This window comes from Salvelinus sp. IW2-2015, linkage group LG33, assembly GCF_002910315.2.
Source record: "Salvelinus sp. IW2-2015 linkage group LG33, ASM291031v2, whole genome shotgun sequence".
Lineage (NCBI taxonomy): Eukaryota > Metazoa > Chordata > Actinopteri > Salmoniformes > Salmonidae > Salvelinus > Salvelinus sp. IW2-2015.
Window position 1 is genome coordinate 33,355,737 of NC_036872.1, and position 13,307 is coordinate 33,369,043.

General features: G+C 42.0%; 1 protein-coding gene across 1 annotated transcript in view; it reads right to left on the reverse strand.

Annotated features, from left to right (window-relative positions):
- Positions 1–5,459: 5,459 nt before the first annotated feature.
- LOC111958193 (growth hormone receptor-like) overlaps positions 5,460–13,307 on the reverse strand; it is a 78,770-nt gene continuing 70,922 nt past the window's right edge. Inside the window, 2 exon segments of the mRNA XM_023979391.3 lie at positions 5,460–12,010; positions 12,315–12,532. Of these exon segments, the coding sequence (XP_023835159.1) occupies positions 11,161–12,010; positions 12,315–12,532 (1,068 nt within the window). The 3' untranslated portion in view covers positions 5,460–11,160.

The following is a 13,307-nucleotide window of genomic DNA, read 5'->3' on the forward strand; positions in this document are numbered from 1 at the left end:
TATTGCACTATGTGGTCTGTCTCTCTCTCTCTCTCTCTCTCAATTCAATTCAATTCAATTCAAGGGGCTTTATTGGCATGGGAAACATGTGTTAACATTGCCAAAGCAAGTGAGGTAGATAATACAAAAGTGAAATAAACAATACAAATTAACAGTAAACATTACACATACAGAAGTTTCAAAACAACAAAGACATTACAAATGTTATATTATATATATACAGTGTTGTAACAATGTACAAATGGTTAAAGCACACAAGTTAAAATAAATAAGCATAAATATGGGTTGTATTTACAATGGTGTTTGTTCTTCACTGGTTGCCCTTTTCTTGTGGCAACAGGTCACAAATCTTGCTGCTGTGATGGCACACTGTGGAATTTCTCCCAGTAGATATGGGAGTTTACAAAATTGGATTTGTTTTCAAATTCTTTATGGATCTCTCTCTCTCTCTTCTCTCTCTATATATATATATATTATATATATATTATTATTTTTTTCTTTCTTTCATCACATTCCCAGTGGGTCAGAAGTTTACATACACTCAATTAGTATTTGGTAGCATTGCCTTTAAATTGTTTAACTTGGGTTAAACATTTCGGGTAGCCTTCCACAAGCTTCCCACAATAAGTTGGGTGAATTTTGGCCCATTCCTCCTTACAGAGCTGGTGTAATTGAGTCAGGTTTGTAGGCTCCTTGTTCGCACACGCTTTTTCAGTTCTGCTCACAAAATTTCTATAGGATTGAGGTCAGGGCTTTCAAATCAAAGTTTATTTGTCATGTGCGCTGAATACAACAGGCTCTAACCAATAGTGCAAAAAAAGGTATTAGGTGAACAATAGGTAGGTAAAGAAATAAAACAACAGTAAAAAGACAGGCTATATTCAGTAGTGGGCTATAGAAGTAGCGAGGCTACGTACAGACACCGGTTAGTCAGGCTGATTGAGGTAGTATGTACATGTAGATATGGTTAAAGTGACTATGCATATATGATGAACAGAGAGTAGCAGTAGCGTAAAAGAGGGGTTGGCGGGTGGTGGGTGGTGGGACACAATGTAGATAGACCCGTTAGCCAATGTGCGGGAGCACTGGTTGGTAGGCCCAATTGAGGTAGTATGTACATGAATGTATAGTTAAAGTGACTATGCATATATGATAAACAGAGAGTACCAGCAGTGTAAAAAGAGGGGTTCGGAGGGGGGGGGGGGCACACAATGCAAATAGCGCAGGTCCTAATCCTAATAATTGGCAACACCTACTAATTGGCCACATCGATCTTAATGAGTGCTTGTTTCCTTTGAAACGGAGTCTGTTTAAATAGACTAAAATGAACAGCTTTGTATGAGTAAAAACATGGCATGCTAGCTCCATCCTGGTGACAGATAATGGACTAATTACATGGATAAAGATCAGAAGATTATAGGTCATGCTCTCACTGATGCTGTGTCACAAAAAAAAGAAATGTGTTTGTATGATAAATGCCTAAGGAAATTCATTTCCATGTGTCCTAACTGTGCTTGGAGTTTAAAAAAGTMAACCCAAAATAAGATAGCAGTGTTATTAAAAGTTTCATTAAAACATTCAGTGAAAGTTAAAGTTTTAAGTAAGTTATTTAAAAACCTCTCAATAACCTTTAACTTCCATTCTTAAAGCGTTAATAAAACCTCCCATGGAAACGTTCAAGAGTAAAACATTCTCAGAACCTCCCTACAACCTAAAAATCAACATGCCCAGAAAAGGTGAAATTTTCACMTCTGTTCTCAGAACGTTTAAAAAACATTTTGTTTTACCGGTCAGGAAACGTATGGCTTCGTTCCCACAACCAATGTGAAACCAAAAACATACAGTACCAGTCAAACGTTTGGACACACCTACTCATTCAAGGGTTTTTCTTTATTTCTACTATTTTCTACATTGTGAAGCTGGTTGAGAGAATGCCAAGAGTGTACAAAGCTGTCGTCAAAGTAAAGGGTGGCTAATTTGAAGAATCTCAAATATAAAATAGATTTAGATTTGTTTAACACTTTTTTGGTTGCTACATGATTCCATGTGTGTTATTTCATAGTTTGATGTCTTCAATATTATTCTACTTCTAATAAACCAAATGTGCTAGCTGGGAAGTAATTTGAGAAGCCCTTCAGAGTGGTTTGACTGTCAAAGGAATTTGGCATGTCACCTACTGTACAAGTGTCTAGTTCTTTAACACCTGACTCACATGTTAGTCAAGTAGTGGAAGTCATATTACTACAAACATGTATCACGGTAATAATCATGTACAACTTTTTACAACTATTCAAACAAAACAGTAAACAGTAAAGCACTCCCAGAAACATTTTTTTTGTTGCCTGCAATTCAGAACCATTAACACCAGATGGCAAAGGAGATACGTTAAAGGTCCCAGAGCTCTCCCTTGCACAGGCCATCCTGCTCATTGCCAGAGCGTGTCTCTTTGTGTAAGCAGCCTGTAGACTAGTTATACCAGAAAACTGGGCAGTGTTCCTTTTCCTTTGCACAGACGACTGGGTTCACAAATTACATTCCTGGGAGGAACATTGCTTTCAAAGTGAGTCAACTCCGTCTGTCTCTACATAGTACAGGCCTAGGCATAATACTGCTGCAGTAGGCTAATAATCATTTAATTAATAAAAGTGATGTTCCTACTCTAATTATTTGTATAAAGAAACCCACTTTTCAAATATTTTTGCTGAGCTGAGCTTTCCTCGTGTAAGACATTGGCCCTTCAATGTCATCCTCACTGAATTCTCATAGTTAACAAACCACACATCAATCAAAGCAGACTTTTCAACTGTGACCAGGAGGTTACCTTTGTGTGACCAGTGTGACCAGGAGGTTACCTTTGTGTGACCAGTGTGACCAGGAGGTTACCTTCGTGTGATCAGTGTGACCAGGAGGTTACCTTCGTYTGATCAGTGTGACCAGGAGGTTTCCTTTGTGTGACCAGTGTGACCAGGAGGTTACCTTCGTGTGATCAGTGTGACCAACTGCAAACACTGTTCTTTCTCTTTCTTTCCTCAAGTTAACACGGCAGCATGTATTACAATGCCTTACCTCTGAGGCCTAAACTGGGATTCTACACAGCACATAGTGTATAAAACATCAGGAACACCTTCCTAATATTGACCTGCATCCCCTTTTGCAATCAGAACAGCCTCAGTTCATCTGAGCATTGACTCTACAAGGTGTTGACTCCAAAGCTTCTGACAGTTCTGTCAAGTTGGCTGGTAGTGGATCTCTACTCTGAATAGCTTGTTCCATCTCATCCCACAGATGCTCAATTGGATTGAGATCTGGTGACTGGGCAGGCCACTGCAGTAAGCTGAATTCAATATCATGTTTGTGGAACCATTCCTGGACAATCCTAGCCTTGTGGCATGGGGCATTATCCTGCTGAAATAAATCAATTAGCAGATGGACACACTGCTGTCATGGAGGGATGCACCTGATTGGCGATGATGTTCAGACATCATGTGGCATTCAAACGTTGCTCCACTTTTATCAATGGGCCCAATGTGTGCCATGAAAACACACCCTACACTATCACCATCACCCTGCAATGTTGACACACGGCGTGATGGCTGCATGTCCTCATATGGTTCTCCATACCCTAGTGTAACGGATGTGAAATGGCTAGCTAGTTAGCGGGTACGCGCTACTAGCGTTTCAATCAGTTACGTCACTTGCTCTGAAACCTAGAAGTAGTGTTGCACCTTGCTCTGCAAGGGCCCTGTCTCTTATACACATCTAGATGTGTATAAGAGACAGCTGTTACATTGATGCTGTTGACCCGGATCACTGGTTGCTGCAGAAAAGGAGGAGGTTGAAAGGGGGGTGAGTGTAACGGATGTGAAATGGCTAGCTAGTTAGCGGGTACGCGCTACTAGCGTTTCAATCAGTTACGTCACTTGCTCTGAAACCTAGAAGTAGTGTTGCACCTTGCTCTGCAAGGGCCGCAGCCTTTGTGGAGCGATGGGTAACGACGCTTCGTGGGTGACCGTTGTTGATGTGTGCAGAGGGTAGCTGGTTCGCGCCCGTGTCGGGGCGAGGGGACGGTCTAAAGTTATACTGTTACACTAGTCCTCCCATCAGCGTGAAACAGCAAGAACCGGGATTCATCAGACCAGGCAATGTTTTTCCAATTGTCCAGTGTTTTCGTTCCTTAGCCCACTGCAACCCCAGTGTCTTGTTTTTTGTCAGAAAGAAGTGGAACTCCGTAAAGTCGTCGGCTATCAAACCCCATTCGTGTCAAAGTACGACGAGTTGTTTATCCTTGTTTGCGTCTTTGGGCACCAATGTTGTACTGGAATGTSWGTTGACTAACTGTTGCCCGTCTGTTGCTCTGCACAATTCGTGTCAGCCTCCTTTGTCCTCTTTCGTCAATGACACATTTTCGACCACTGGCATGCCATCGGCAGGATGACCTTTGGGTGGTGGACCATTCTTGATACACATGGGAAACTGTTGAGTGTGAAAAAACGAGCAGTGTTGCAGTTCCTGACACACTCAAAACGGTGTGCCTGGCACCGACTACCATACCCCGTTCAAAGGCACTTAAATCTTGTCTTGCCCATTTACCATCTGAATGGCACACACATGCAATCAATGTTTCAATTGTCTCAAGGCTTAAAAATCCTTCTTAAACCTGTCTACTCCCCTTCATCTACACTGATTGAAGTGGGTTTAACAGGTGACATCAATAAGGGATCATAGATTTCACCTGGTCAGTCTGTCATTGAAAGAGCAGGTGTTCCTAATGTTTGTACACTCAGTGTACTTAGGAGTTTATGTAATGGGGTCAAGGCATCCTCRTCCACCTTTAAAAAGCATATTCCAGAAGCGTCTCTGCACAGCAACTCCTCACTGTAATGGAGCTGAATAACCATTGAGACTGCTCCTCTAAGAAGGTCAACAAGCAAGCAGAGGCAATAAACGAGTGCTGTGTGGGCAGATAGCGTGGGCGTAATTGGCCTGAAGATCCAATACAGGGGGAGCAGTGACTTATGGGTAATTACCTGCAATGTCCTGGGACGCAGACCTGTGAGTGGCTGGCTCTCTGATCCAATCAGCCCCACACTGAGCAGCTGGGTACACAGGCTCTGTCTAATTGGCCAATCTGTTGTCCTCTCGACACAGGGCTGCTTCCAGGATGCTTCCTGATCCACTTAGCGCCGGAGAGACCCACACAGATGCATGGACAAACGCGCGAGCACGCACACACTCTTTATTCCTTGCTGTGTAGAGCATTTACTGAATCAACACCCTCCACTGTCACAGCACATTGTGAACTCATCCTGAGTGACCTAAAATGTGGAATATCACGCTCCTATTTCATCTGCATCAGAAGGTTTAATGGCCCATGCATTCTGGCCTTTAAATCAGAGTATCTACACTCAGGCATGACCTTCTTAAGTAGTGTGAGAAATCAACAACAATGTACAAATACCTAACCGACAAAGATATGTATTTATTGTGCATCTTTTTGAAAGATTTTGAACAGAAAACAGGAAAGAAAACAATGCAGCAGAACTTCAGAAACCCGTGGAACGTCGAGGCCCTCGAACCAGACCCTGTCACATTTTGTCAAGCAGGGTGTATAGCCAATCAACTCCAAAATAAATCCCAGAACTCAACACTTTCAGCCTAAAAATAACAAACAAACATAACATAACCTGAGCCTGTAGCGTCGATGCTCTGGTCTGCTGATGCAAACGTTTCATGTCGATTTAAAAACCACTATAACTCATAGTAGTACCCTCCTGCTCATCTCACTCTTAATTGTCAACGTATGAAACACTTACGATAACCCTTTGACACAGATGACATGGGATTGTACAAAAACAATATAGAGTTTAGTTACAGTACGATCAGACTAAGATATTGGCTTATATCTTGAAATAATACTTGTGCTACCATATCTATACTGTATCACCATATACATAATACTCTGTAGGAAAGCTTCTTATTGGCTGATGGATCAAAACACACATTATCTTATCTTTGTAGTGAATATGAAGGCAATATTTTAAACAATGTCATTGAAGCTTATTGATAGGTGTCTCCATCTTCAATTCTTATACCATTTTAAAACAGACTTTGCTATGCATTCATGATAGATAATTCACAGACTTGACTTAGTCTGAAATACAAAAAAAAAAAAAATATATATATATATATATATAACAGCCTAATTCATACAGTGTCTAATATTCCAAAGCACAAATAATTGAGCTAATATTGACACATTAGTATTCAATTTAACATAAGGTACATTGGCAAAATTACTGACACAAATGGTAAACAAATGTCTGGTAACCTTGAATGGTAACACTTTACTTGACACCCAGCGTCATAACATGTTAAGAGAGTCATAACCATGTCATAATGTCATAACCTGTTATATGGTCATAACGCTGTCATGACACATATATTTAGACCCATTGTGACATATATTGCGTTATTGTATGGCTGGTTATGACACCTACATAAGAATGTCAAAACCCACAAGGCAAAACATTCCATTTCACCATAGCCTACGAGTCCACAGTATTACCTACCCCCAATGCAGGAGGCGAACAAGACACTCAAGTACGAGGCTTATATGATGATGATGGTGATAATGCTTCTTGACAGTGTCATAAAGTGTACTTTCTTAGACCAAGTAAAGTGACACAGGATGGTCATTCAAAAAGTGTATTTTCTACAAGTTAATTAAAATATGATGAAAAAAACATTACTGTAAAGAATTCATTGCAACAACAAAAAAGGATTTAAGAAACAAACTTTCAAAGAAAGGAAACTATTTGGCATGGAAAAAACTCATTTGAATAAATGTGGGTTTTGACACTTATGTAGGAGTCATAACCAGCCACAAAATAACGCATAATATGTCACAACAGGTGTAAATATATGGGTCATGACAGTGATATGACCATATTATGACAGGTTATGACAGTGTCATAATGTGTTATGACTCTGGGTGTAAGGTAAAGTGTTATACCTTGGGTATAGCAACCTTGGATGCTACAAACCACGTGCATGTCGCATAGTACATTCCACTATACAAACATTTACCAATGTCCAACAGACTAAACCTTAGCAGTACTTATCTAAATAATCTGATAGAGCTTTCCTTATAGTGTACATACACATAGGCACCTCTGGCTTATTCAGTTAATTGCAAAGTTTTAGAATGTTGCATATAGAAATGCAATGAATAGAGCTGACTCCAATGCTTTCATATTCTACTACACAACATAGAACCATGTCTGTTCCAAGATAATGCATTTCTATTTCAACCTTCTATGAAGTTACATCCGCCTGAATAAGCCTGTGGCAAGGCTGAATGCAGACAGGAAATGTACCAAGCAGCAATATTTCTGACTAGTAACAAGACAAAATACAACATACATAATACAGTAGTTGTTACAGCACTAGTAGATATATTAAGACATTTATTTTTCAATGTTTACATGCTGGTAGCAGAAAGAGAGAAAGCGAGAGAAAGAGAGAGAGCGAGAGAAAGAGAGAGAGAAAGAGAGAGAGAGAGAGAGAGAGAGAAAGAGCGAGAGAAAGAGAGAATAAGCATGACAGAGAATGGCACATTTGCACAGGTTGTGAACGATATCATGTGTCTAAAAACAGTTATCATTCATTAATTGTTAAATAGATTAATCCACAAGTGAACATTCTTGCTGTGCCGGCATAATATATGTTATCATATTTACCTCAGAAACCTGGTCTTAAGGTTTGATTGGCAAGGGCTGTGTATCACAGCCTCGATCTAAAATAGCTTATTCTATGCTGTTGTATTTCTGAAAAAGCCATGCGAATCGTCAAGTCCAAGAGTTCCTGTAGTGAACAACACAAAATAATCACAGATTTCCTGCACTTATAGAGAGGCTTTTAGTCCGTATGATGCAGCTTGTACAGGCTGAATGGATCCCAGATATACACAGAAACTTTGCAAATCCAATCAGTTTTCCACATTGACTCAACGTAATCACATTGAATTTGTTTGTTGAAATGACGTGGAAACAATGTTGATGCAACCAGTTTTGGTTCAGTGGGACAGCTCCTCACATATCCTCTGGAGCTGATGGTTCTCTTGTGGATGAAGATAATCTTTCTGATGATGATAATAATATTTAATTTGTAGTGTGCATTTTCCACGCTCAATGCGCATAAGGTAGAAAACAAAAACAAAAAACGTTTAAAACAGCATGAAGTATAAACAACGATCACAATATATGGAAACATGACATACTAATGCAAAATACAGACTTTAAGCAAATGAAGTGATGATACATCTACACTGAGTTTACCAAACATTAGGAACACCTTCATAATATTGAGTTGCACCCCCCCTCTCCTTTTACCCTCAGAACAGCCTCAATTTGTCGGGGCATGGACTCTACAGGGTGTCAAAAGCATTCCAGCATGGGATGCTGGCCCATGTTGACTCCAATGCTTCCCACAGTTGTGTCAAGTTGGCTGGATGTCCTTTGGGTGGTGGACCATTGTTGATACACATGGGAAACTGTTGAGGGTGAAAAACCCAGCAGCGTTGCAGCTCTTGACACAAACCGGTGCGCCAGGCACCTACTACCATACCCCGTTCAAAGGCACCTAAATCTTTTGTCTTGCCCATTCACCCTCTGAATGGCACACATACACAATCCATGTCTGAATTGTCTCAAGGCTTACGAATCCTTCTTTAACCTGTTAACTCCCTTTCATCTACACTGATTGAAGTGGATGTAACAAGTGACATCATTAAGGGATCATAGCGTTCACCTGGAATTACTAATGCAGATTAATCAAATATGATAATGTGTTCTTTGTTTTAATGTTACATTTCCCGTTCACTGCCAGTTGTTGCCCTTTACGACAGTGTGTGTGTGTGTATGTCAGCTCAAAACAAAAGTGGATACTATCCTTTCCCCTTCTGTGTGTGTGCGTGCCTGGGTATGTTTGTAAGGTTGTGGGCGTATAGAAAGCTCTGAGCTTCTAAGTACATATTTCACTACATCAAAAGGAGCTAATTTTACTATCATTACAAAGTGCAAGCGAGAGCACATTAACATTGGCATTACATTTAGAAACAATAGAAACAGAGAAACAGAAAAATATTATAACTACCCCTTTTCACATTCCAGTCATAGAGTAGTACCACAGTATGAGTCATAATACCCATAACACCTAGTGGTCAAACAGGGAAATGATTCCAATCATTTCCCCACCATAAATCTTTCCCTTAGGGGATTTTAGAAATAGGTCAACTAAGGGCTGTGTTTCGTGTAGGRTTACCCTGGCATGACGTTTTGATAACCGTGTAAATCTCTCACGGACAAGGTGTCTTATCAATATATTTGCCTGTATTTACCCGCACAAAAATGAAATGCTAATTCATGCTAATGTCACTATCATAAAGAACTACAAATGCCATGATGATCTGGACTAGACTGCCAAATCGAGGCAAAGGTGAGAATCTCTGGATGAACTATTGTTAGCTAAATGTAGTAATGAATAAATTGGCAACATTTATTTAAACAGAGAATTCTATGAACTGTCTTGTGCAAATTTTWWATTGACACAATATCTGTTATTAAGGTGTCAGCTAGAGATGACGTGCAGGAGCTTGCAGGGATTTGTAGTTTTGCATGTCTACTTTGACACAAATTAAAAAATTTAGATTCTGAGCGTAAATAGATCTGAATATATTGATAAAGTCACCTTGTCCGTGAGAGATTTACATGGTTATCAAAACGTCACGCCAGGGAAAGCCTACATGAAACACAACCCTTATTTTAAGTGTTTCTAAAATCCCCTATGGTGGAAAATGAATGATTGGAACCATTTCCCTGTTTGTCCGCTAGGTTTTATGGTTATTATGACACCTCCACTGTGGAGCTCTATTGTCCCTGCAATTACAATTAATGCAAAGTAAGAAAGTAGAACATATAAAAGCAGTCTTTCCTATATTGTGAGAATTAAGTCTATGCTGTAAGTGAAATCTGCTTGGTGTTACAGGTTTTCTTGTTCTCTGTTTATTATAGTGACCGGTGTCTGAGTTGTCACAGTGAATGCAGACAGGTTGTCTAATGGCCGTGTTAAAAACTGACCTCAGTCTGGTAATAATTAGACGACTCTGCCGCAAAAAGGATGAAAGAGAAATATAAGCATAAAAATAGGCCATTAAGCAAAATAATGAGAGCGCGAAATGAACGACCGTAGTTACTAATAGTCACTGCTCGCTGTAGCGCTAAGTTTGATAAACAGCACACTCAAGTGTTCTGTCAATTAATGAGGCCATAACGATGATGTTAAAGTTGGTGTGTTTGTATAAATGGCAAGTAGATGTGCTTGTTATTCTCCCAGACATTTTGTTATTGGATCCATCTACAGTCAAATTAAGACTTAAACCAACAAGCTAGAGTATTAAATATGTACATGTTAAACGTACATATATATATATACATTAAGGTGGGACTATGTGTGTCTGCAAGGCAAATGTTTACATTGCACCTCATCAGTCAAACAACAGATACATTGAAGTATCAGGTAACATAGAACTAGAACCATGTCTGAGCTTGTCTGTCTGCGTATGTATGGTGCATAAGTGTATCTGTGTGTATGTTAGAGAACCGTGCATTTCAATGTTTCAGACTGTGGGTTTTTCGGTGTCTCAGTCAGAAAGAACACAGTAAGATTTGTTCACGTATTACTTTAAGCTCTATCAAACCAGAAAGGCCAATTTTACAGAAGCTCTTTCCTCAAGTTCCAGTCACTCATAAAAGCCAAACACAACAACTAAACATTTCTCTTTCTCAGCTTCCCTTCAAGCAAACTCTCAAACAAACGACCATGCTTGTTGTCGAGTCTGTCCTGTGACATATTTGGCTTCCAGCATTGATCAAGTAGAACAACGGTCCCGTGTGGCTCAGTTGGTAGAGCATGGCGCTTGCAACGCCAGGGTTGTGGGTTCATTCCCCACGGGGGGACCAGGATGAATATGTATGAACTTTCCAATTTGTAAGTCGCTCTGGATAAGAGCGTCTGCTAAATGACTTAAATGTAAAATGTAAATGTAATGATTATTGACTTCATGACAAGTGGCCTCCAGCCTCCTGGGCGGTGTAGTTTTTCTTAAGGCGAGAGGTTGCCCAACAGGTCCGGGGTGAGGTACCCTATGGGCATGACGGGCAGGGGCTTGGAGGGGGGTTGTGGGGAACAGGTAGGGGACCTCTGGGGGGACGMGGGGTTGAGGAGAAGGCTGTGCTGGAAATCAACATCCTGAACCACAGTGTAGTCCGAAACAGGGGGGAGGAACTGAGCAGGGGGGGAGTCAGGAAGGATGTAAGGGGACTGGTAGTCCCCTAGGGGGGTGGTAGCAGGAAGATAGGCCTCCTGGTGGGGCTTGCTCTCGGCGGAAGGTGGGGGGAAGGTGTGYTAGACCTCCCCAGGTGAGGAGGGGTCAGGGGTGCTCATCTGCCGGCCYCTGCTCTCTGTCGTGTAGCCCCCTGTCTCAGGAACAACCACCAGCAGCTGAAACTTCAGCTTGTTCGTTCTCCTCTCCTCCTCTTCCTCACTCTCCTCCTCTCCTCCCTCAATTTTTCCCTTCTTATCCTTCTCTGTTGTTGGAGTGTTCTCCGGGGCTCTGACCTGCTGGCCTGGCGAGAGCACCACCCCTCCGGTGGGCGTCACATCGCTGACCTGGGCATAGAAGTCCATGTTTACCCAGCTCTGAGGGCCTCCCAGCTGGGTCTGGACCAGGTGCCTCTCCCCTCCCTCTGGAGGTAAGCCTGGAGCCTGGAGCCGGGGGCATGGGACCTCCAGCACTTCTAGGGACGGGGTGCTTGAGTGGCTCCAGTTCCCCAAGCATGGCTCAACTTTGTCGGGTTGGCAGGACAGGAGGGCAGCCATTAACATCAGGGTCTCCTGGTCAGGCAGCTCTGGATCATAGGAGCTGGCCCGGCCAGAGTCATCATCAGGGATACTGAGAGAGGGAGGGAGAGAGAAAGAGAGAGGGGGACAGAGGGAGGGAGAGAGAGAGGGACAGAGGGAGGGGGAGAGAGATAGAGGAGGGAGGGAGGGAGGGGGAAAGAGAGAGAGAGGAGGAAAGAGATAGAGAGAGGAAGGGGTGGAAGGGGAGAGAGAGTTACCTGGAGGTACCATTCCAGATCCCGAAGCTAGCTACTTTAACGCTGCTTCATGCATCCAAAAAAGGCTCCTGTAGACTGACACTTTCCTAGTATAATTTCAGAAATGTTTCACTGAACAAAGCCTGCTCCATCCTATACCCGAGGCCATGAGAGCAGCCATGGTTTGCGTGGTGGTTGTTGTGACCGAGCAGTCTCTGTGAGTCTGAGCTCTGGTTGTCCTTCTCCCCAGGCTCGTCTGCGTCCAGCTCGATGAACTCCACCCAGGGCACGTCCTGGTACAGGTCCGGGGGGTAGGAGTGGAGAGCCCCCATACCAGCTCCACTCAGGATGAAGTTCAGCTCGTCCAGCTTTCCCTTCTGGATGGGGTGTGACAGAGAGAGAGACATGACATTTGAAATGTCGTTATTCTTTTGGAACTTCTGTGAGTGTAATGTTTACTGTACATTTTTATTATCTACTTGTCTTGCTATGGCAGTTAACATATGTTTCCCATGCCAATAAAGCCCTTGAATGGGAGAGAGCGAGAGAGAGAGCGAGAGAGAGAGCGAGAGAGAGCGAGAGAGAGAGAGAGAGCGAGAGAGAGCGAGAGAGAGAGAGCGAGAGAGAGAGAGAATGGGTTTGACAGAAGAAAGGGAGAGTGAGTGTGGGTGAGAGAATGAGTGTGAGAGACAGAGAAAGAGGGACAGTGAGTGTATGTATGTGTTAGAGGGAGTGAGGTAGGGAGAATAAAGCAGTGAGTGAGTGAGAGAGAGAGAGATGAAGTCAGAAGTTTAAATACACCAAAGTCAAGGAGTATGTAAACAATTCACAATTCCTGACATTTAATCCTAGTAAAAATTCCCTGCCTTACGTCAGTTAGGATCACCACTTCATTTTAAGAATGTGAAATGTCAGAATAATAGTKGAGAGAATGATTATTTCAGCTTTTATTTCTTTCATCACATTCCCAGTGGGTCAGAAGTTTACATACACTCAATTAGTATTTGGTAGCATTGCCTTCAAATTGTTTAACTTGGGTCAAACGTTCTGGGTAGCCTTCCACAAGCTTCCCACAATAAGTTGGGTGAAATTTGGCCCATTCCTCCTGACAGAGCTGGTGTAACTGAGTCAGGTTTGTAGGCCTCCTTGCTC